General features: G+C 35.9%; 3 protein-coding genes across 5 annotated transcripts; 2 read left to right on the forward strand and 1 right to left on the reverse strand.

Annotated features, from left to right (window-relative positions):
* Nucleotides 1–1,144: 1,144 nt before the first annotated feature.
* Nucleotides 1,145–21,385, forward strand: LOC113332488 (late embryogenesis abundant protein Dc3-like). The gene is made up of 4 exons (XM_026579025.1): nt 1,145–1,484; nt 1,584–1,660; nt 21,194–21,220; nt 21,327–21,385. Exons 1-4 carry the CDS (start codon nt 1,218–1,220, stop codon nt 21,343–21,345), a joined length of 390 nt encoding a protein of 129 aa, XP_026434810.1. The 5' UTR covers nt 1,145–1,217; the 3' UTR covers nt 21,346–21,385.
* On the forward strand, nt 14,415–14,982 carry LOC113332487 (UPF0098 protein TC_0109-like). Its single transcript, XM_026579024.1, has one exon. It carries the CDS (start codon nt 14,491–14,493, stop codon nt 14,980–14,982), a length of 492 nt encoding a protein of 163 aa, XP_026434809.1. The 5' UTR covers nt 14,415–14,490.
* On the reverse strand, nt 20,764–24,312 carry LOC113332486. 3 transcript variants are annotated; one of them, XM_026579023.1, is made up of 4 exons: nt 24,045–24,312; nt 22,898–23,085; nt 22,352–22,522; nt 20,764–22,219 (listed from the first exon to the last, which is right to left on the reverse strand). In XM_026579023.1, exons 2-4 carry the CDS (start codon nt 23,048–23,050, stop codon nt 22,082–22,084), a joined length of 462 nt encoding a protein of 153 aa, XP_026434808.1. In that variant the 5' UTR covers nt 23,051–23,085; nt 24,045–24,312; the 3' UTR covers nt 20,764–22,081. The 3 variants fall into 3 exon arrangements, with proteins under 3 accessions (XP_026434808.1, XP_026434806.1, XP_026434805.1); XM_026579021.1 differs by having other exon boundaries at nt 22,898–23,127; XM_026579020.1 differs by having other exon boundaries at nt 22,898–24,312.
* Between the last annotated feature and the right edge of the window lie 568 nt (nt 24,313–24,880).

Genomic DNA, 24,880 nt, shown 5'->3' on the forward strand with positions numbered 1-24,880 from the left:
GCAGCTATTTTTTTCTTAGTATTGAAACCAACAAAAAATAAGGTTTCATAACTTATCATGCACCTACAATAATATCTACATAACATATTATGCAGTCGTGAAAATGGATGCATAACCTGTTATGCATCCGAAAATATGACTGTATAATGCATTATCCATCGAGAAATTGTTGCACAATCTTTTATGCATCGAGAAAATATATGCATACCCTAATATGCATCCGTAAATATGGATGCATACTGCATTATGCATCAATTTTTTTATGTACGCACTAAAATCAACCAAAACAATGGGTACATAACTTGTTATAGATGCATAACTTTGTTATCCAAATGCATAATTTGTTATGCAGTGGAGAAAATGGTTGCATAATTGGTTATGCGTCTGCAGAATGTGTTATGCATCTTTTTTGGTGGCTGCATAATGGTTATGTATCAAGTTTTCGTAAATTTTGCCTAAAATGATGATCACCTCCGATTTTTTCGTGAAAAACAAAAATTTGATATTCTTGTTTCTACTCGTTGCGTAGCTCTCTTAAAAAGATTTCCAACGATATAAAATTTGCAAAATTCCAAGGCGCGGATTTTTAGATATGTTATATCCAAGTTGCGTTGCCAATTATACCCCTGATACATAACCTCTCATGCGGATGCGTAATCCGTCATGCAAACATTTTTAATAATTTCATATAATTACGGGTGTCATGGAACAAAAAATTAATTGTGGGCCTGGCAATGAGAATATTTATTTTTTTTGGGTCTGTGCCTAAATTTCCCGAAAACTCCTTAATCTAGCCACGGAATTTTCCTCCTAGAAACAGTCGCTGCCGACAACACTTGGCTTGTAGTAATATCTTAAAATGCCTTTGGTCACCAAAAGACTTTGGTGCCAAATTTTGAAGGTAGGGCACGTGCCCCCATCTGTAAAATATTTTGCTTCTTAGGTCGACATAGATAGATTCTTCCGTACACCATTTTTGTTCTTAACACGAGGTGTTACAAGATAAACCACAAAGCAAATGACATTTGTTACCACAAAAAATGAATAAAAAGATAAAATAAACTATGTAGCTGTGCAGGTGTACATGTTTAAAAATCTATAAATACCCATACAAGAAGAGAGGCAAAGATAACAATATCTTCATCTCATTATATACAACCACCGGTTCGAAGTTCAATCTCTCATCTAGCTAATAAACTTGTTCCTATCATTCGAAGATGTCTACCAACCAGACAGTTGAATCAGCTAAGAATACAGTTAACACAGCCGGGGAACATGTTGCCGATACAGCTCACGCAACTAGAGACTATGTAGCCGATGCAGCCAACACTACAACCAACACCGCCCAACAGAAAAAGGAAGAGACCTCTGCTGTCCTTGCGGATACAACTCAAACAGCTAAGGAGAATGTTGCCAATGCAGCTGATTCTGTGTCCAAAGCTGCCAAGCCGGAAGAAGAAAAGACCCCTGGATTCCTTGAAAAGGTAAATAAATTAGGGTCATAAGTACTATTGTGTTCTTATTTATTGATTTTGATTTGTTGAGAATGGGGTGTAACTATATTTGGTTTAAATATTTTGTAGACCGGAACAGCAGTGGTCAACACGGCACAAGGTGCAGTGGAGGCTGTGAAGAACACAATCGGAATGAATGACAAGAAGTGAAGAAGTAATTGTTAATCTTAACAATCCATCCATATGTTGTACTTTTTCTCTGTAGATCTTTCTTTCATCATTCTACGTATTTGTAATAAATGATTAGCAATGCATAATAAAAAATGTTTGATTCGTCATGTCGATCACTCTTGTTGTCACTTAAGTATATAACATTTTCATAGCATCAGCAACAACATATTGTTCCACTATTTATAATCAGCTCTAACTAACAAAATGCAATCCATTATTATACCCAAAAGCAAGGGCGGAGCCAGTTAGCATGGGTGTGCAATTGCACACTGAGTCCAAAAATTTTTAAGATATTGGGCTTCCAAGCCCAATTTACCTCATTTGGGGCATACGGATAATTTCGGGGCATACAAATTTATGATGCCATCCAATGATAGTTTATAAGGGTGTTCTAATGATGTTTAAGTTACTATAATACCCTTCCACTAAATTAAATTCTAATCCTGAAACTCTCCCACTAATTAATTAACCCATCCCCTAAATAACTACCCACCCACTAATTAAACTACTAATTAACCCTAACAACCGTTACTTAACAAAAAAAGAAATTTAAAAGTTTTTAAAACCAAAAACACTGCTCTCTCCCTCTTCTTCCCGTCTTCTTCTCCAAAAATTGAAAAAAAAAATGAAAATTTCTTTGTTCGATTAAGTTATAGATTAAACACATCAATGGCACCTCGTGTTAAGCGATGCCCTAAAAATACGGTGCCGAATCCTGGTGTTGCTTCCGTAGCATCTCAATCTAGGGTTTTTGGAAAAGATGGTGATGAAGAGGATAGTGGATCGATTGGTGTTGGAGAGGGAGAAATAGAGGCTGATTCTTTAAAATTGCACATAGAAAGGTATTCTCACAAACCCATTGCTTGTTTTTGCGTATTTCGTTGATTTATGACATGTAATAGATGATTCGTCTAGGTTTTTGTTAGTTTCAGTGTAGTGTTCGGCTGAAATTTAGCAGCGGAACTTATTTTTTTTACACAGACGAAGAACAGTTCGGCTGAAAGATTGTTATATTTTGAATATCGTATGAGCCGAACCAGTGAGTTCGGCTAAAAAACTTTTTGTATGATAATCAGCCGAACTTTAATACTATTATTTAATAACCGATCTTAATATCGGCTCATTGTAATAAATATCGAATGTGCCGAACTTGTGTCTGACTATGGCTAACACTGTTGGGCACCTTGTTCGGCTCATATTGATAAATATCGTATGTGCCGAACTTTACACTGTGTATGGCCAATAGCTTCTTGTAAACTATTCCACTTATAGGTGAGTTATCACATTGTGTAGTAGAATCATATTTATTTAATTTGGAAAACTAATTAAGATTTAATTTGTTTTAGCATCCATCCGGGAAAATTCAAATCCAAGCTTAAAAGGAGAACAATGGAAGTGACTCCTTCTAACTCAAAAACTCCCAAACCTCGAGGTGGTGGCACAAAGAATTTACATGCAGGGAAAAGGGGATATGACACGACTTTCTCTTTTCCTATAGAACAAGTTGATGACAATGATGAAGATGTTGGTGAGGAAGGTCAAGAAGAAAAAGAAGTAGAACAATAACAAGAGAAAGTTATTACATCAAGGGAGACAGGTAAGCACATTCCTCACCCGGATAATGTGATACGTCCTCGCAGGGATGGTTTTCCCCATGGTCTCCCAGAAGATGGTGGAAGAGTGTTGATTGGCTACAAGGAGTCATGGGCGAAGAGAATTTACGAGACTCCGGATCACGGGGATGCAGTCCGCGTACTTAGACACCAAAGCGCCGCACATTGGGATATTTTCAAAGAGGCTCCTGAGGTGGTGGCTTTAGTACAAGGCTCTAGTTTATGGCCTGCTATTTTCTATGCACAAGAGGAATTTGATGCAGTTACAAACTCAGCCTTTTGTGAGAGATTTTGTCCGGAGACTTACACATTTCATCTCCCCTTTGGCGAGATGTCAATTACTCCTGATGATGCACAGAAGATTAGTGGTCTTAGAATGAAGGGGAAAAATGTGAACTCAGCAGCTTATGAAATGACATGGGATGAGTTGTATGTACTGGCTGAGGAAACTCTTGGTTGGCCAAAAGACAAGACAGAATTGGAGTTTGCCTGCGCTGCTAAAGATGTGAAGTTTGTGGATTCTAGCACAAAGAAGTTGAAGAAAATCAAGTTCACCGCTTTGAAAAAATATTTTGGAGACACAAAAAAGAAAATTTCAAACGGAGACTTGGTTATGGACGAGGTCACTGCTAGGCGCACTGCTACCGCCTATTTGTTGTATACTTTAGGAAGCGTTATATTTCCCGATAACAGTGGAAACAAGTGTAATGCTCAATACTTTCAATTGTTAAGGGATTTGAAAAGCTTCCACAAGTACTCTTAGGGAACCGCAGCCCTTTCTTTCATATTCGAGCAACTTGGAAATTCCACGATACATTTCGGCCAACCTTTTTCCATAAGGTGTGTCCCAAATCTCTACATCATCTTCCTCGTCGGGCATGTGATCAAAACTCAATTGTTTCCAATGAGGATCAATATCCTCAAAAGGTACCATACACTCCTTGTACCGAAGTAGATCATGCCGACACAGAAGTCCCATGCTTTCCCTCATTTTACAAACACACTCTTCTTGGGATTTAGCGTCCATTTTTTCCATCAAATCCACTTCCTTCATTATAAGTTCAAGGCACAAATGAGAGACCCTATGGTTAGTCCCCGGAGCCACTTATCATCCGGGAATTCATCATGCTTCATCATTAGACTTTTTTCGAATAACGTTTTAATTCTTATGACATCACTCATGAAATAGTCTTCCATTGCATCAAATACCGTGACGAACGTGTCCACGCACCCAAATAGATTCCTCTTCAGACGATAGTGATCCGACTCTACCATACTTGTAGCTTGGTTATCGAAGTGCTTGTGGTGGTTTTTAAATGCACTAACAAATCTATGGTTGTTGGTATCCAAGAATTGCTTGCGTAAATATATAATGATTTCCGGGTATTTGACGCCCCAATTCGCAATGAGTTTTGCAACATTTTCTTCATACACTTCTTCGGTGATTGATCATTGCAAAGCATCCCAATCTTTGGAGAAACATGCCCACATCCTTTCATTAGCCTCATATGCTTTCTTGAATTCTTTCTTCTTCACTTCTCGTACTCCATCCGGTAATTTAGCAATCACCTCTAGCTCTTTCAACTTGAGCGGTTGAATTATCGGTTGGCATTTCTTCCTCATATTATTTCATACATGAAAGGTACAAAGAAAGTTTTGCGCGTTCGGAAATACCTTCCTTATAGAAAACATCAATCCCTCCTCTTGGTCGGTTACCATGACCTTTGGAAGAGCATCCTCCCGAAATATTAACTTCACTTGTTCCAATGCCCAAACATAGATTTCTTTCAACTCATCATGCAAAAAACAAAAAGCAACGGTGAAAGGTGACTTGGTTGATGTATGACCAACAACGTTCATCAAAGGCATCTCATACTTATTGGTCTTGTAAGTGCAATCCAATATGAGAACTTGTGGGAAGCATAATGCCAACTTCACACATTCCGGATGTGCAATAAAAAGGTGAGTCACATGGCCGAACTCATCCAATTTATTTTGGCAAGCATAGTTCTTCTTTTGCGCCAACCACAATAATTGTTGCATCACCAACCTACCTTGTAAATCCTTTCTTCTCAAAGTACTTCTCGCGTTATAGATTTGTTGCAACGTAGTCTTGTTGTTCTTATCATCCGCCTTCAACTTGCTAAGAATTTTTCTGGGTGGCATACATGCTCGTGTCATTTTATCTACCTCTGCATATTCATGAGCTTTGAGTCTTCCGGCTCTATAATGTCTATGAAGATCCTTTGGACGTGGGTGGTTATGACGGCAATCCATATCTTCATTCATTGTGAAAACTTTTTCATTTATGTTCCAATTTAAGACAATCTTGAAGGGACAATTTATCTTCCTTGTTTTAGTCTTATATTTTTTCCCGATTTTCCCAACATACGGCACACCTTTTTTTATTCTTGCTTACTTTCTTCCCACCCCTCTCACAAATCATCTCAATCTGCTCCTTTCGTCTTTGTCTACCTTTAACTAGGACGCAATTGATTTTCCAAGCATGTTCCTCAACCCATTTAACAACTTCTTCTTTAGTTTTCCACGTCTACACATCCACAAGTACAAAAGTTAAGTTTTATTAATGATTTTGCATACAACATACTTGAAAATTAATAAAAACATAAACCACGTTACCTACCAAGTCAGTTTGGAAGTGATCTTTAGTATCTTCATGAATGACATCAACAGGCGGGGGTTGATCCTCCATAGTTTCCATTTCAGAAACAATCTACAACAATATCGCACAGGTTTTGGGTCAGGTTCGGCTCACACGCAGTACTCTATGAAAGCCGAGCTACAGGTTCGGCTAATTCGTGTTTGACTTATAAATCCAAACTACTTGTCAAACATGGATTCGGCTTATTGGGCACTAATATTATAAGCCGAACCATAAGACTTGAAATTTATGAAAACAAAAATTAATGTTCGGCTGCATAGATTGTAAGCCGAACATTACACTGTAACTCATAAATTTTTTTGTATAAGGTTCGGCTTATATTAGCACATCATATTTAAGCCGAACTATGAAAATTATTTGGCGCGAAAATAATTGAATGACAGTTCGGTGTATGTATATCTCAATCGCATAAACCGAACTGTTCTTATTTATTAAGGTTCGACATACATCTTATCTGCCGAACCTAACTCTGTTGCGCCGAACTAGTTGCAAAAAATATAACTTTTGGTGAAATCAAGCTAAAAAACGGAAATTAAACAACGTCTACAACCATACATGTGTATTATTAGCATTGGGTTCCTCATCCATGTACTCATCTTCGGGATTTGGCTCCATAAAGTCATCATCTTGAGCTTGAGAAAAAAGTTGAGTTTGGGTAAAATCATTTTCATAATCCAACAAATAAGCCGTGTCTGGATCTCCATCGTAATTGATATGTATTTTCTTAGCTTTACGTGATGAAGATTCACCTTCCTCGCTCGAATTTGTATCACACATCTCTCAATAATCACAAAGATCACAAAGAAAAAAAAAAGTTTTTTTCCTCCTCTTCTTCTTCTTTTTCTAAAATAATTCACTAACTATATCTTTAAAAAGAAAATTATTATCCTAAATTAACACTAAACTAACTACAATCATTAACAACTAATTAATCAAATTAACACTAATCACGCAAGGGTATTTTCGCATTTATGAAAATAGGTTGGATAAGAGATAGCCTAGAAATACTATTTCCAACCCCTTTTTATCTTATTATGTATGCCCCGAAATTATCCTGTATGCCCCAAATGATCGTTCTTTTGCTTCCCCTTCATAAGATATCTGGCTCCGCCCCTGCCTCAAAGCATCAATTGTCTCTAGTCCCTGATATGAAAAGTTTTTGTTTGAATTTCCACGCTTATTCATCATATGTATGGAGTGTGTTTCTAAGCTTCTCCTTAATGTTGAAAATTTTAATTTGATTCAGGGTGTTAAAGATGCTAAAACTTGTCCCCTTATTCGTCATCTGTTTTTATTACAGATTACTGTCTTTTATTTGCCAAAGCCACTATTAAATGGGCTAAACATTATTAAGAGTTTTCGCATTTAGCCCAAGAATGAATAGTGGTGTCAAAAATCAAATTGTTGGAATTTTGAACATTAAAGTTTTAGCCCATAAAGATAAGTACGTAGGGAAAGATAAGAATTTAAAGGAGATGTTATCTCCTTGGAAAGATAAGAATTTAAATCAACGTTGTAGAACTATAATATCTCAGTTTGTTCTTGGAGTTCTTGTATCTCATCATCTTGATGTTTCCATGCCCAAAAAATTGACTGACAGGTTAGATGGAATTCAATGGAGGTTCCGGTGGAACAAGAAAAATAGAGAAAGCGGTGTGCATTTCTTGAGTTGGAACTCTGTAATTAGGCCTTAGCACCAGGGAGGTATGGATCTTCGTAAAATCGTTGTTTTGGAACGATTTTTTGGGGACCATGGTTTTTTTGGGGTCCATGGTTTTATTTTGGGTAAAGACATTAGAAGTAAATCTAGGACACCCCTTATCTAGATATTTATATTAATACCTAAATTACCCTCCTGATTAATTTTGGATAATGATTAGCTGGTGTTAATAATAGTTAGTGTAATGATTAGTGAGATGATTAAGTTAAAGATAATTAGTGAGATTAAAAAATCAGATGAGTTTTTTTTTTAAAGAAGTAGAATTATTGAGAGAGTAAAGTTAGAGAGTAAAATTAGAGAAGATGAAGAAGGAAAACATGAAAAACGATGGATTTTACCAACCACAACCGGAGGAAGGGTATTTGGGTACCCATGTATGCTTCAAACTTAGATAATGTTGGTTGAATTGCTCCAAACTTTCAAAAAAAATGAAATTTTTTATGTAGATTTGGGCCAATTCGGTTACCATATGTCAAGAACATGTAACCGAACACGCCTGAAAGTGTAGTTCGGTTACGTTTTCCAAATACGCAGGTTACCGAACTCGCTCGTTAATGGAGGTTTTGGTCGTACAGTGTAATGTTCGGTTATTTGGGTACATCTTGTGTGTTCGGTTAGTTCGGAAACTTCAACACAACCAAGTTCCCAACCTAACTGCAGGTTAAAAGTAACCTAGTGTTAGAAGTTCGGTTAGTTCGCAAACTTCAACATATTTTGCGAATCAACCAAACTGGGCTTATATATGCATATATGCAATTTGGGAAACGTTCGGTTACTACGAAATTTATTTCTTGGCGAATTAGGTAGAGTTCAGTTACGAAGTTTCAAAGGTAGAGTTCGGTTACAAAGAAAACTTAACATTTTTTCGAACGAACCGAACTTGTGGACTTCTCATTATTTTCGTAAACTAAAGTTCGGTGATATCCTTATTTTGCGAAGGAACCGAACTTATGGACTTGTGTTGTTCTAATACAAGGAGTTCGGTTAAACGTATTTTTTTGTGAATCAACTGAACTCTGAGTTCGGTTAAGAAAAAATTAATTCGTAATAACCGAACTTTTCTCTGAAAAAAAAACCTCCATTAAACCTCTCTGCAACTTCCATTTTCAACTCATTTTAATGATTACTTCTCATTTATTCAACCAAAAACGAATGACAACTAATGGGTTTGTGAGAATATCTTTGTTTATGTTTTAAATTAAGCTATATATATAGTGGTGGTGGTGGTAATCGGAGGTGGTGGTGGTAATCGGTGGTTGTTGGTGGTGATAATTGGAGGTGGTGGGCGGTGGTGGTAATCAGTGGTTGGTGGTGGTGGTGGTGGTAATCGGCGGTGGTGGGAGGTGGTGGTGAGAGGAGGTGGTGGTTATATATATATATATATATATAGAGAGAGAGAGGTGGTTATTGTGTTGGTTTTAAATTAAATTAGATTAAGGGTAGGTTAGTCATTTCAATGTTCTAGAACACTCCTTATAACTATAGAGAAGGTAGTCTAATAAGACCATGGTCCCCCAAAAAAAACCATGGTCCCTAAAAAATCATTCTAAAATATATATTTGGAAAGATATATGGGCTCTTATTCTAGACACTTTGCGCAATCTAGGTTAAGTTCTTTTAATCTGGAAACTGCAGATCAATTCATTATACATGATAGTAAAACTTGGAGTGTTAAACTACCGAATGTTCTATTTGATAGTAACATTGTTAGTGGAATCTGTAAAATTAGAATTTCTATTATAGGAGAAGATAGAGTTGTTTGGAAACCCTATATCATTGCGGTTTATTCTCTTTGAAGAGTGCTTACAAAGTGGTTGATGTTGCAGGTAGCACAAAACAGGTGTACGAGGAGCTTAGATATTTCCTTGGCAAAACTTCTGGAAGGAGGACCTTTCATCTAAGATTTACACTTGTTATGGTTATATTTGAAGAGATATCTTCCTCTTGGGGATAGACTATCTAGATTTGTGAATACTATAGAGTCTAAATGTGCTCTTTGTGATGATGCTGATGAATCTTATGACCATTTGTTTCCAAACTGTAATATTGCTAAAACCAATATGGACTAGTGTACAAATCATGTGTTTCTGAACTTGTTTAGAACTATTGGTCTAGGGGAGTGGATTATAGGATGGTTCGCTACTGAGTGAGCAACAATAGTCTTGACATGGTTTTAGTTGCAAGTTACACACTTTGGCATATTTATAAATTGCGGTGTGCTGTTATTTTTGATAATGTGAATGTGCAGGTTTAGAGAGTAGTAGCTTATATTAAGAAATACACTATGGAATGAAAGGATATAATAACAGGAGATTGACCTCAAAGTTGAGGCAGAATAACACCATCATCGATGTCCCTCCTTGGACAGTTCTACAATCTGATTTCGTCAAAATTATTTTGGATGCATCATTTTATAAGGTTTCTAAATTTGGTTTCTGGACTTATAGTTATTGACGATGCATGTGAATTCCGAGGAGCGTGGTGCATCCTAGCAATATGGGAGGATAAAGAACATGCAGAAAAATAGTGGCGTATGAAGCTATAAAGCTGGCAAGGAAGAAGTAGATTTCAAATTGAAAGATTCATAGACAAACAAACATAACATGTTTTAATTCGACCAAAAAACATAAACTAAAGACATAAATTTTGATTTCGTACTTATCCTAGTTAAAGACATAAGTTTGGAAAACAAAAATCCATCCATTCATTATCATCTTCATCACTATCAATATCCCCACCATTGACCGTCATTTAGATTTATCCCCGAGCCTCAAAGGTGTTAAGCTTCCAAATATTGACTGTCCTTTCGACGAGATTCTAAACTCTTAGGAGAAGCAAGGTCATGTTTCTTCTTACCTCTCTTTTCAGCTTGGTTTTGCTTTCCCTTGTTGTCTCTAGAGAATATGAAAATACACAATAAAAAATAATCAAATTCAAGAAAATTTACAAAATCCAAGTCTAGAATTTGTCAGCACAATAAATCCACATGGACCTATTCCAAATAATTTACGCTACATAATCGATTTATAAAGGTGTGAATATAAACCGATTCTAGGCTAGAAAAATTGGGAATTTTGTTCACTCAAAATCTGTTTAATTATCTAAGCACTCACATAAACCGATTCTAGTAAAACGGCTGAGAAACCAAAAACTCTATAATCGGTCTATGTGGACATTCACATAAACCAATTCTAAAAAAAACAGCAACAAAAACATGGGTATTTCTTCCATACCAGAAATGGTCGATCTGGACTCGCCCGATTGTGGTTAGATGTTCTTCAACCAAAAAATAAATCTGTATTAATTGGTCGACGTTGGCATGAACAACGACTGTTTCATGAAATAACTGGTCTTGGATTACGGTAACATAAACTGATTCTGTTAAACTAGAAAACTTTGACTTCAAATTTCTCGATTTCTGAGTGAATGCATGTTTTGGAAATCTAATTTAGAGGATTGAGTTGATAGAAAGGAACGTGATTCGATCCAATCCTGTTAGAGCAATGCTTGGTTGAACCCCACTAGTTTCGTTATCTCAAGTTTTTTGTCAATATTAGATAATCAAAATTATATCTTGATTTGTAGTTTACTAAGTCAAGTCTCGGACTAGGTTAGAATTTGGTAGTTGAGTATCAGTCATCACTCTCGAAGACTGAAGATCGACAAAGATATTTGAAGAACTTCTGTATTAAGTATGTGAAGATTGGACCATTCTATTTTACTCAATATCTTACCATTCTATATTTTTGAGACAGCATCGTATGACTTCTATTATATTTACAAAGAGTAAATTTTGAGTCAATCTTGTCTTGTTAAAAATCTCGAAAAATGATTCCAACAAATATGTTCAACGATTTTTAACAATATTAGTTCTAAACAATTTATTGTGTGAATTAATTTTTGGATGAAAATTTCCCAAGTAATGATTTTATCACTTGGGAATGTTTCAAACATCAATATAGAGACATTTAAAACTACTGATGTTTCTGCTCAGGGTTGGTTGGCGAACCAGTTCGTGAATCATAAATATATGAGTTTCAAAAATATATGAGTGTTGGTGAACCAATTCCGTTGGGAACAGTTCACGAACTACTATGAACTGATTTCTTGAAGTTAGTATTTTAGGCTAGCAGTTGGTGAACCTGGTTCACAAACGTAGTCAAATAAGTTCGATAATCTTGTAGGGTTGGCGAACCTGTTTCACGAACCATTGCACCCTGACTCGTGAACAAGCCTAACGGTTCACGAACAGTTGTACCAACCGTCCTAGCCGATTTTAGTTGATGCTCAAAGACTTATTTTTTTAAATATGTTTAACATTTTTGGAATTCTCCCAAACACTTCTAAGACTTCATAGATCGCTCAAACACTTATGTGTGTGCATCATGAATAAACCCTTAGGTGTTTAAACAAACATTAGATTGCTTTTAGTTATTTGATTCTAGAGTAGTCTTCTATAGACCTAGGTATCCTCTGACAAATATAATTAGGTCTACGACTAAAAGACTTCACTTTGGGGATTCGTGAAGCCATGTCCAACTATCTTTACCTTGATAGTTCGTGTATCCTCATCTTTCTTTTTATGTTATCGTGGTTTTCGTAATCTCTTTCTAGCATGGTAGATAGTAATCGCAAAATTCTCTTCATCTCATACTTTGTGATTCCTTAATGTAGATATATGAAAACTAGTCTTAATTGATCATTTGAAGATTGTTCTTAAGAATCTAGGCTGCTCTTCGGGAGTCGTAAGTTCTGTGAGTTTGCTAGCTTTGTCTATTTTAAACAGCTAATATTGATCTTTGACCTAAACGGAAATCAAATAGGCTTATCTGTTAGAGGCAGATTGGTATCAAAAGTGTTCACTTCGGCTGAAGAAATTCTTAGGCAGTAAAGGACGTCGGCTAAGGGAATCAATTGCTTAGAGCCTTGCGAGGTTTAATAGAAATTAGGAGCGAGACTGGAACTGAAATGTTGCTTGGAGGGTGGATTCGGTCTCAACTACATTCCAGTCTGAAGTTTGCTCGTATGGTAGTGTCTGTGGCGGTTGTTTTAATCTGGACGAGGTCCCATGGTTTTTTTGCAATTGCGGTTATCCTCATTAATGGAACTTATGGTGTCTTGTATTTTTCCTTTTCCGCATTATATTGTTTATATTTTTAATTGGTTTTACGCAAGTTAACGTTATACATACCCAATCTTGGTAGATACGTCCATCTAGTTGTGATCGATTACGAGAATCGTTTCTTGTTGAATTCGTATCTTGAAAGATAGATATTGGAAGAATTCCGATTGAATGATTTGGATATGACTAGATTGATTTTGGATATTTATTTTTGAGATCTTCCAAGTACTCTTCTTAACAATCAGGTTCACAGACTCTTTTGTCTATATACATACTAATTGAGAAGGGATAGAGATATAAACTACTTTATATACATATAGTCAAGGATCATTCAGTTGGTCTACTTGCAACTGTATTAGGTTTTGTCCATATAGGTTTCCGAACGAACAAGTTGGTGGTGTACTTGGTACGATGCGTTTTCAATTTCTGCTGCTTGTATTGCACTAAAAGTTTCTTCGTCTTCCGTAACCGTTTTCTTACTCGATTCTTTATTTTCGAATCGCTTGAGAAATTCCTTGATAACACTAACTACGATAAATAGTTCCACTAGCTTGCTTAAATCTTGATGGCTTCAACATCATACAGAAGAAAAAAAAAAGGTTAATCGCTTTCTGAACCTATGATGTTTTAGTTTAAAAGTGAAAAAAGAAAAAAATAATAATAAGAGAAGAAGGATCGGTTATTCGGAATAAAAATGAAATAAATGAGAGTTTTATTATTAGGAATTAATGGAGAGTAATTCAGTACTTTCATCCGGTTTGGACAACATTTAGTTGGCATTAGCAAATGGCATTAATTCTCCACCAAGTTGGGAATTTTCTTTGAGTAAGCCTCAAACTAGCCAGGATATTTTAACCTTCATAATGCCATTAGTTGGAAAAATTTACTCTTAAATCAAATATGAAAACTGTAGATCACTTTATTTATTGTAACATCGCTAGTAAAATTTGTAAAATTAGAATTTCCATTTGAGGGGACATTTAGCATTAAGTTGGGAGAACAAAACATTTAGCATTAAGTTGGGAGAAAATTCTTTTACCAATGCTGCTACACTCATATGGGAAAACCCAAAATGAAACCCATTAACTTTTCCGAGCAAAACCATGAAATAATTAGTTCTTAAGAATCTTAACTTTCGATCCTGATCAAGCCGCATGCTTAAACCACACGATTTCCCACGATCGTTTTAGAATTTTTTTTTTTCTATTTTTAATACTTTATTGCTTTAGCATTTTCAGTTTGAAATGTTCCTTACGAGTGGTCGACAACAGTTCGGTAGTAAACTAATATTATAATAATAATATCTACAAAATATCTGATTTAAGATGCTAGTGGGCACGTGCCCCATTCAGATTATCAGATGATGAGTCATAAGTGTCATAAGTACCATCTATAGTCTATCTACAAAATATCGTAGGATATTTTGCTTTTTATGTCGACAGAGATGGAATCCTCAGACGTGTTACAAAAAAAGAAAAAACAACAATCATGTCAACCAACAGAGCAAAGCAGCCATTAAAATCTATAAATACCCATACAAGAATAGATAACAAGAAAACAAAACAATACATAACAAGAAAAGAAAAGAAAAGAAAAGAATTCAATCATCTTAACTTATTTTTTTCCGAACAAATTTCTTCATCTTTAAGATATCTTCAGGGATTTCGATGGCAAGTCATGATGAGTTTAGGTTGGTGTCATCCGCAATAGCTCATGAAGGCAAATTACCAAGGAAGTTTACAGCAGAAGGGCAAGGAGCATCAAAGAAAATGTCATCACCACCATTAGAATGGCATAATGTACCAGATGGTACTAAAAGTTTAGCCATAGTTGTGCAAGATCTTGATTCAGACGTAATACCTTGGACTGCTTGGGTTGTTATTAACATACCACCTTCACTGAAAGGTTTGCCTGAAGGATTCTCATGTAAAGGTGAAGAATTAGGTGGTGATTATGCTGAGATTCAGGAAGGTAATAATGATCAGAAGGTTCCTGGTTGGTGTGTGCCTATGTTGCCGGAACCTGGTCACAGGTTCGAATTCAAGCTCTATGCTTTGGATGATTTGATGCATCTTGGTAACAAGGTAACCAAGGAGAAGCTGATTGATGCAGTTGAAGGGCATGTGCTTGGTGAAGCTGTTCTCCTCTCCATTTTCTGATCGATGTCTTTTTTTTTTTTTTTTTTTTTTATGTCGAAAGGAACCAAAATGAGCAGTTAGTTTCCATTGTTCTTCTTTTGTTTGAAGCGTTGTTTCAGAGTTGGTGATCTTTACTTAAAAATAATAATAATAAATTTGCATAATAGAATTTTTGTATATTGTTGCCAAAGGGTTCAGTTTGCAGTGTTTCATTAGAAACAGATCTTGGTTTTGGTTCGATAAATGGACAGATAATGGTCCTCTGAGAGATGGGTATCCAGTTATTTATAAAATGGTCACTGTCATTTGCTCGAACAAATATGAAAATGGATGTGTTGATTTGAACATCCAAATGGAATAACCAGCACGTATGTGGTAAGGACGAGCGTCATTTCTACCAACGCTTACGCTCGATGAAAAATAGCGAGGCTGTACTTGGTTTCGCTGGCGTTCCAACTTCAATCGCTCATTAGTTCTTTATTCATTGTAATATAGATATAAGATATATAAAATAGTATAATACCTGATAATGGGCCCACTAATCATTAAAATAGGAAAGATAGGATAAAAAACACGAAAAAAGAAGAACACCTATAAAATTTTATATAAAACTTATTATTATAATAAATTGTATAATGTACTTTGTACCGTTAGTGAAAGGATGATATAAAAAAGAGGAACACCAAAATCTGCTGGAAATTGATAAAGCGGTTGATTCTTCCTCCTGGATTTGGAAAGGCATTATTAATGGTTTTAAGTTTCTTAAAGCTAATTCTGTTATTAAAATTGGTAACGGGTTTTCTACCAATATATGGAATTCAGTTTGGATCCCAGGTATGGTTATTCCTCCTACTTCTTCTCATTCGAGTCGATCCAATTTCACTTATGTGAGTGATCGTATTGACTCACATTCTAATAACTGGAATCTGAGCTTATTGTCTACCTTTTTCTCTCATGAGATAGTGACTAGGATTAGATTATTAGATTAAACCATTGTCAAAAGGACACGGTTATGTGGGCACATACAAAATGTGGTAAGTTTACAGTTAAATCTGCTTATAAGGTCTTTGTGAATGATATAGCTACTTCTGAGGACTCTGGTTTTTGGAAGAAAGTTTGGGGTATTGACTGCTTGCCAAAGATTAAGTTTTTTCTATGGAAAATCTTCGCTTCCATGTTATTGTTAATACTTTGATTCATGCTTATAATCAATATGTGGATATTCTGTGCCCCTTTTGTCATAATCATGAAGAAACGGTCATGCATCTTTTTATAGAATGCCCACTTGCTGCCTCATATTTGGTTTGGCATGTCTCTGCAACATTTGATCTCCTTTGTTTTGGAATGGATTGATGATTTGTTTCTGGTTTGGCATAGTACTGATTTCTCTGATTCTCCATATAAAGTCTCATGGCCTTAGATTGGAGCTATAGTAATGTGGTGTATATGGAAGTTGAGATGTGATGTTTTTTTCAGGCACATTTCGATTGATTTACCTCGAGTGATTCTTAATACTAAGAGAACGATTAACTCTTATATTTCTCATCGTCGCAGTGTTTATGTTCCTCTGAGTGATTATAAACTCTCATCGTCTGAGGTGGATCATTTCATGTTTGTTGATGGCTCTTACAAGGATTTTAACATGGGATTGGGTGTTATCTGGTGTGACTGTGCAGGGAATGTAAAAAGCTCGAGTGCTAACTTTGGATTGATTTCAGATGCAGTAGGTGCTGAAGCTGCTGCTCTACTTTTGGCAATCTCTTGGGCAGAAGAGATGAATCTCTCCAATGTTGTCTTTGTTTGTGATTGTCTCCAATTGGTGCATTTTGTTAATGGAGTCAGCTGTAATATAGAGTGGTGGAATGAGGATCTTTTAGAACAATGTCAAAGCTTTATTTCTAGGTCTTTATCTTATAAACTTGTGTATGTTAAGCGTCTGAACAATAAGTTAGCGGATCTCCTTGCGCGCCGAGCTAGGAGTGATAGTCTTTATGGTCTTTGGTATCATTTTCCTCCCTTTTTAAATTTGTTTTTGAGGAATGAGAACCTTTCGGATGTCTGTAATTCCTTCTTTTGTTAATGGCATGGTGTGTGTTTTTCAGTAAAAAAAGAAAGGATGATGCAGTGGGCGACCAATCCACCAACGTGGACGACCAATCCACCAACGCCGGCGACCATTTCACGAACGTGCGACTAATCTACATCCGCCCATTGCATTTTCCATAGTGGGAAAACGCGTTTGTTTATCCACTTGGCTGAACAATTTTTTTCATTCGGCCATTGCATAGGAACTGCCCTTAAAGGCAAATGCAGAGATGTCTGGAACATGTTGAGTTAAGTTGTGCTTTGGCACATTTTGGAAGGAGAGGTTTTTTGAGGAGGGATGTATTTTGAGGTTTTGATATAAATTAAATTTTGTTCAATTGGGAGAAATCTTGCTTGCACATATATTTATTTGGCATATTTAGGGGGGACCCCGAAAGAACTAGGGGCGACACAAAAAGACAAAATAGGTTGAAAATATTTATATATCCCTTCATAATCGGTAATTTAGTATTTTTTTTATCTAGCGATTGTGACCATGTATTTTTTTTTTTATCTACCACAATCGGCAGATAAATAACATCACGAAACAACCGATTATGGTAGGATTTTGACAAAATCTCATTTTGGGGCTACTCTATAATCGGTAGTTATATGAACTATCTTGACTACCGATTATGGTTTGCAAAGAGAGCCACTGTATAATCGAAAGTCAAGATAACTTCATTCACTACCGATTATAGGCTCCACCAAAATTCAAAAAATAGAGGATTTTTGCAAAATCTCATTTTGGGGCAGCTCTATATTCGGGAGTTAAATAAGAACGCGAAATTGGGGGATAAAAAACTAATTGGGGGATAGAGGAAAAAGACAAAAACTGGATCCAAATATCAAATCAGGGTCACCCCTTATCTAAGTATTTTTTTAAATCCTAATCTACCCCTCACTAATCAGGTTTAGTGATTAATAATAATTAGTAAAAATCTTAAATATTTGTTAAAGATTAGTGTGTATTTGTATTTAGGTTAATGAGATGAAAGTAGAAAGATGGAATTTTTTTTGAGAGGGAACTTTTTTTGGTGAAAGTGGAGGACAATTGTGAAGAGAGAATTGCTGCTAAGAGGTTGAAATTTTTTTTTTTTTTATTTGAATACACCATTGTTGCAGCTGAAATAGCTTGGTGCCGGCATTGTATTCAACCGAAAAAATCATGCCGGTATTTGTTGGAAATTTTCATAAATGCTTGCCACTGTCCGGGAGGGTCCGGGGGGGCGTATCCCCAACGAGACTTTGTGTCGTTATAAAATTTTTTGGTTTTGATCTTCAAAACCTAAATTTTTTGGTTTTAATCAGTCCACTTCCGGCACAGTCAGTTAACTCTCGAGCATGCCGGTATCTATGCCGGCATAGTATGTTGCTTAAATTTCTATGCCGGAACATGATGAAAAGTATTCAGGAAACTTCAAATTTTTTCACTTGACTACCGGCACTCAGTTCCGGCATTGAATGTTAGTTACCAAGTATGCCGGCACCATTTTTTGGCACGGTCTTCATCAATTCCGTCATGATATTCATCACTTCCGGCGATGTAAATTTTTTTTATGTCCGACATGGTCTTCATCACTACCGGCATGCTCTTCATCTATGCCGGCATGGTCTTCATCACTACCGGCATGGTCTTCATCTATGCCGGCATTGGTCTTCATCACTTCCAGCATGTCTTCATCACTTCCGGCATGGTCTTCATCAATACCGGCATGGTATTCATAACTACCGGCATGATCCTCATCGCTTCCGAATGATAAAAAAAAATCGTTTTCAAGGGAGTAGGGAAATGGGGAAAATTTAAAAGGAAAGAGAATTTAAAAGGGAATGGCGAAAATTTAGAGTTTGAAAGGGAGTGGGAAAAACTCTAATTTGAAAGGGAGTGGGATAAATGGGGGATATGATTTTGTTTTTTGATTTTAAGTTTTTTGATTTTTATTTTGAGCAAATGGTATTTTAGTATTTTCATACTCAAAAATAACCCCTTAACACACACCATGGGTTAGGGGAAGTAATCTATATCCCTCAATTAGTTTTTTTATCCCCCAATTTCGCGTTCTTAAATAACCTAAATTCACCACCGATTATGGTACCATTTTTGCCAAAGGTCTATTGTATAATCGGGAGTCAAGATAATTTTATTTACTACCTATTATAGGCTCCACCAAAATTCAAAAAATAGAGGATTTTTACAAAATCTCATTTTGGGGAAACTCTATATTCGGGAGTTAAATAACCTAAATTCACTACCGATTATGGTACCATTTTTGTCAAAGGTCTATTATATAATGGGGAGTCAAGATAACTTTATTTACTACCGATTATAGGCTCCACCAAAATTCAAAAAATAGAGGATTTTTGCAAAATCTCATTTTGGGGCGACTCTATATTCGGGAGTTAAATAACCTAAATTCACTACCGATTATGGTACCATTTTTTCCAAAGGTCTATTACATAATGGGGAGTCAAGATAACTTTATTTACTACCGATTATAGGCTCCACCAAAATTCAAAAAATATAGGATTTTTGCAAAATATCTCATTTTGGGGCGACTCTATATTCGGGAGTTAAATAACCTAAATTAACTACCGATTATGGTACCATTTTTGCCAAAGGTCTGTTGTATAATCGGTGGTCAAGATAACTTTATTTACTACCGATTATAGGCTCCACAAAAATTCAAAAAATAGAGGATTTTTGCAAAATCGCATTTTGGGACGACTCTACATTCGGGAGTTAAATAACCTAAATTTAGTACCGATTATGGTACCATTTTTGCCAAAGGTATGTTGTATAATCGAGAGTCAAGATAACTTTATTTTGTACCGATTATAGGCTCCACCAAAATTCAAAAAATAGAGGATTTTATTTTGGGAATACTATTATATTCGGAAGTTATATAAACTAAATTGACTCCCGATTGTGGATTAATTTCCGATTATAAAATTATCTACCGATTGTGAAGGGTAGCTTGGCCATTAAAAAAAACGGGATTTAAAATTATCTATCGATCGTGAATTAACCTCCCGATTATGACCTATTTTATCTTTTTGTGTCGCCCCTAGTTCTTTTAGTGTCGCACCTAAATATGCAAGGTATATTTAGTGTGCCCGTTTGTTTCCTGTTCTTTTCAATAAAATGCTAACATGTTCAAGTCAGAAAAGAAAAGATTCTTCCTTCACAAAAGAAAAAATATGCATTAGAAACAGCTGTTTCCCTGGGCCTGGCCCAGCCGACAACAATTAGCTAGTGAACTTGCAATATCTTCAAATGCCTTCGGTTCCCAAGACCTGAAGCCGAAGGTAGGGCACGTGCCCCATTCAACTTGCAAGATAATGTGAGTCATGACGTTAAAGGCTTAAACCAAAAAAGAAAATCCTTAATCTGGATTTTAGCCATGGGATCCTCCTCCTAGAAACAATCGCTGCCGACGACACTTAGCTTGGAATATCTTTTAATGGCTTTGGTCCCAAAATCTGAAGGTAGGGCACGTGCCCTCCATCCAACTCATCAGAATGTTATGAGAATGATGAGTCATGACCTTAAACAAAAAAATGTCTAGTCCATCTCTTCCTTCAAAATGGTAGAATATTTTTTGCATCATATGCCGACCATCCTTCCATTCTTTGTTTTTTTAACATGAGCTGTTACAAGAAAAACCACAAAGCAAGTGACATTTGCTCCCACAAAGAAAAACAGCCACACAACACAGATTAAAAAAAAAAAATTGAACGAAAATAAATGAAATAGCTTTACAGGGCAGTCATCTATAAATACCCATACAAGTAGAGAGGCAAAGATAACAAGAAAAAATAACAATCTCTTCATCTTATTATCATACAGCCACCCACCAATTTGAAGTTCAATCTCTCATCTAGCTTATTAATCTTTCATTTTAAGATGTCTTCTAATCAGAGTCCAGTTGAATCAGCTAAAAACACAGTTAACACAGCTGGGGAACACGTCGCCGATGCAGCTAAAGCAACTAGAGACTATGTAGCAGATGCAGCCAACACTACAACCAACACTGCCCAGCAGAAAAAGGAAGAGACCTCTGGTGTCCTTGCGGATACAACTCAAACAGCTAAGGAGCATGTTGCCAATGCAGCTGATTCTGTATCTAAAGCTGCCAAGCCGGAAGAGGAAAAGACCCCTGGATTCCTTGAAAAGGTAAATAAATTAGGGTCATAAGTATTATTGTATTCTTAGTTATTGATTTTGATTTGTTAAGAATGGAGTATGATTACTGTATTTGGTGTAAATTAATGCTATGCAGACCGGAACAGCAGTGGTGAACACAGCACAAGGTACTGTGGAGGCTGTGAAGAACACAATCGGAATGAATGACAAGAAATGAAGAATTAAAATTTTATTTTAACATTCCATCAGTTTGTGCCTACCAATAAGAACAAAAATACAATATGTTGTACTTTTGCTCTGTAGATCTTTCTTTCGTCTCTCTTCGTATTTGTTTGCAATAAATGCATGGTTTGCAAAGCATAATGAAAAATGTTTGATTCATCGGGTCAATTACTCTTTGTCACTTCAGTTTTTTCACATTTTCATAACCTCAGCAACAAACTGTTTCAAAGTCTGGATATAATCGAATTTCTGACCGGAAAACTGATGAAAAGCAAGAGGAGGCATGTACCACATTACCTTGCTATTTGAATTGCCACTCCCTGCGGCAGATAGGGCAATTTGCTTGAGATGTTTGTGAGTTGACCCATTTTAAGATACAATGGAGATGAAATGCGTGGTCGCATGCACCCCAAATTAGAGGGCAGTCATCTCCAGGGCGTTCACAATCAGAGCAACAGCCATCGAAGGGCATCCTACAAATACCACATGTCTCATCTTGTGCATCCCATGTCCAGGAAGCTCACAACGTCACCTACTCAATTTTGAACACCATTTTGATACTTGAAGATGCTCTTAGCTTATCCTTAAATTGCTCTTGTCTCACTCTTTTAGACGAGGCAGCACTAGGACGAAAGTATAGAACAACTTTCTCCAGAACCTTTGCGTTTTTCAAGAAAAAAACCAGGAGTTTGAGCTCAGCATCACATCCTTCTGTTTCTTCAAACTGGACACATACTTGAGGTGAGACAACATTCCTGGCAATGACAATCCAGCTTCCCAATCATCTCCAACGTCGGTTATATTTGACTATATCCAAACAATCATGACAAAGGATAGGTCACTAAGTGAGAAAGAATAGTAACCCCTCAGACTCGAAAGGTTTCGAAACTGCTCCACACAAAAAAAAAAACAAATGACGTCAAATAAGATAGATTTTACCTCCTTCGTCTTCGAACAAAGATAAATTTTAGTTATATTAGGAGATATCTTGAGTAAGTATGCTATAGCCCTCAAGGAAGCTCTTGTAGACCACATTTCCAGCGTCAAATATTGTAAATCACATAAGCGAGGTGGTTGACAGTCTAATAGGTTGGGAGCTTGTGAGAGAACCTTGAAAAATAAAAATAAAAAATATTCAAATAGTAATAGCAGTAGCTACAATCTTGCTTCTGTAGTAAACCAAGACTACTGAAATGAGCACGATAGTAAAGTTATATAAATAATCTCATCTTTACTAATTCAGAATAACATGACTTTTGATAATCCTTGGTATCAATCCTTCTCTTTCTTATGCTAAAATTGAGAAAGAAACAGAAAAAACGAAAATATATAACAAAGGATCCTCTCTAAGTAATGAAAGTCGAGTTGCTTAAGCAGCAACGTCCTTGCCCTTCTCATACAGTTGACTAGGCAATTAAACATACTTACATCGTTTCCACAAATATGTTAAGATATATAATTCATGGAAGAGATAAGCACACATACCTCAAGGAAAAAAGGTGATAATCCCATATTTTTCACCATAGAAACCGCTCCGAGATATCTCACCACACGTTTAGCATATACAATTTTTTTCTCTGAAGGAAATTCCGAATATGTATCTGCATTCTCATCTTCTTCTTTTTCTTTTAGTATCATGTCAAAATATACCTCGGATAGTGGACAAGAGATTTCTACAAAATAATCTTGTGTCGAGAAAAATCTGCAAATGAAGTCTTCCAGATTTGGAGCAAATAACTGGATAATGTTAGCCATAGTATCATTTTGCGGCAAAAGATGTCTATGGCAACAAGTGTATGCAAACTTCTTAAGGCTGGGAGATTCAACAACCAAATTCCTTTGATTATCAGTTTGTATATCAGAACAAAATGTGTCTAACGCTTCAAGAACTGGGCAACTTGAAAAGAATCTTTTAGATATTTCTAGATTGGAGATCGAAAATCCATACATGCATTTTTTATTTAAGCTGGGGTAAATTCATTGAACTTGGTAGAACCAAATCTAAATATCCAACAGTATTGAACACTTCTATTACCAGCTTTCTGAGTGATTTACAATTCAGGAGTTGGTGAGGAATTACATACGCGGAATTATGACATTGATTGATTGATATAACTATTTCTTGAGCATTATGCTTAACGGCATTAAGGCTCCATCTATTAACATTCCTTATCACCGTATTATCATATGCAGAGTTCTCCCAATTCACCCTAAACTCGTGAATATTGGTGGTATCATCTCGAAATATGAATACCATGTAAACAAAATCTATGAACCTCTCTGTATTCTCATGCGAAAATGAACTCCTATCGAAGTTCAGATCCGGCAGGGATTTCCATATACTAATCCATCTTTTGGATAGAACACTAGTTTGAACTGCATATTTAGTATCAATGAAAGAGAGAATTTGATGAATCAATGCATCTGGTAACCTACTAATTCTATCTTCCCCATTTGAGTATAAGGATGTATTTCTTGTTTCTTCCATTCATTAAAGGATAGCCTAAACTGAACAGCAATCCTTAATGAACTTAGAAATCCCCAAGATTTGTTTGTTCAATACTCTAATCTCCAATTTCAATTAATAAACAAAGACCCTTTTCCAATATAGCTGAGAATTAAAAGTAAGTACCTTTGAGTGCAGAAATGGCTGATCATCCAGTGCAATTTTTGAACCCTAAACTTCAATCTGAAGTCTTCAAGTGCAAAACCCCCATAACCAATTCTAATCTTTGCTTCTGATCTTGTAATTAATTTTCAGAATCTCTCAGGCAGAATTGAAAACCTGAATCCCCCAATTTTCAAATGAACCCCCCAATTTTCAAATGAATCTATATCTTGCGGCTTAAAACCCCAAAATTCGATGAGAAGAACACAAACTACTTTTACACTGTGGATGCTTTAGGTCTGGACTCTGGACTAAACCCCACTGAGCTGGGCTTAGTTATAGAAATATCTCCAATCTAGTATGGTAAAAGTGGAAATGTTATTCCCCCTCGTTTTCTGAAAGACCATCCTCTCTTCTTTTTTCGTCAGTTTTAAAGTTGCGTCCAACTTTTATTTACAGTCATACTTTTTCAATAAACTCTCTAATATATCCTTGAATTTTTTTATATTCATTTTTAACGTAACCCAAACTAAAATATTAAAGAAATTAGTATAATTGAGAAAACAAATATATCCTTCATTACTTTTAAAAAAATTACATTAAACTCTAAAATTTAAATTCCTTATAAAGTTTATACTTCGTAAATTAGATATCTTTTAAATTTTCTTTTTATATTTCGTATTTATAATTCTCACAACAATTTTGGATAGTCTTTATTGTTAGCATTTTTATTAAAATAAAATAGGTAAGTAACTAAGGATAGTCAAGTAAAATAGTATGGTCTCCTTAATATTTTAAGAAAGTCAAAGCGGACTGTCTTTGTGAAACGGAGGGAGTATATAGAAGGCTATTATTGAGGC

The sequence above is a fragment of the Papaver somniferum genome, unplaced genomic scaffold, assembly GCF_003573695.1.
Source record: "Papaver somniferum cultivar HN1 unplaced genomic scaffold, ASM357369v1 unplaced-scaffold_131, whole genome shotgun sequence".
NCBI lineage: Eukaryota > Viridiplantae > Streptophyta > Magnoliopsida > Ranunculales > Papaveraceae > Papaver > Papaver somniferum.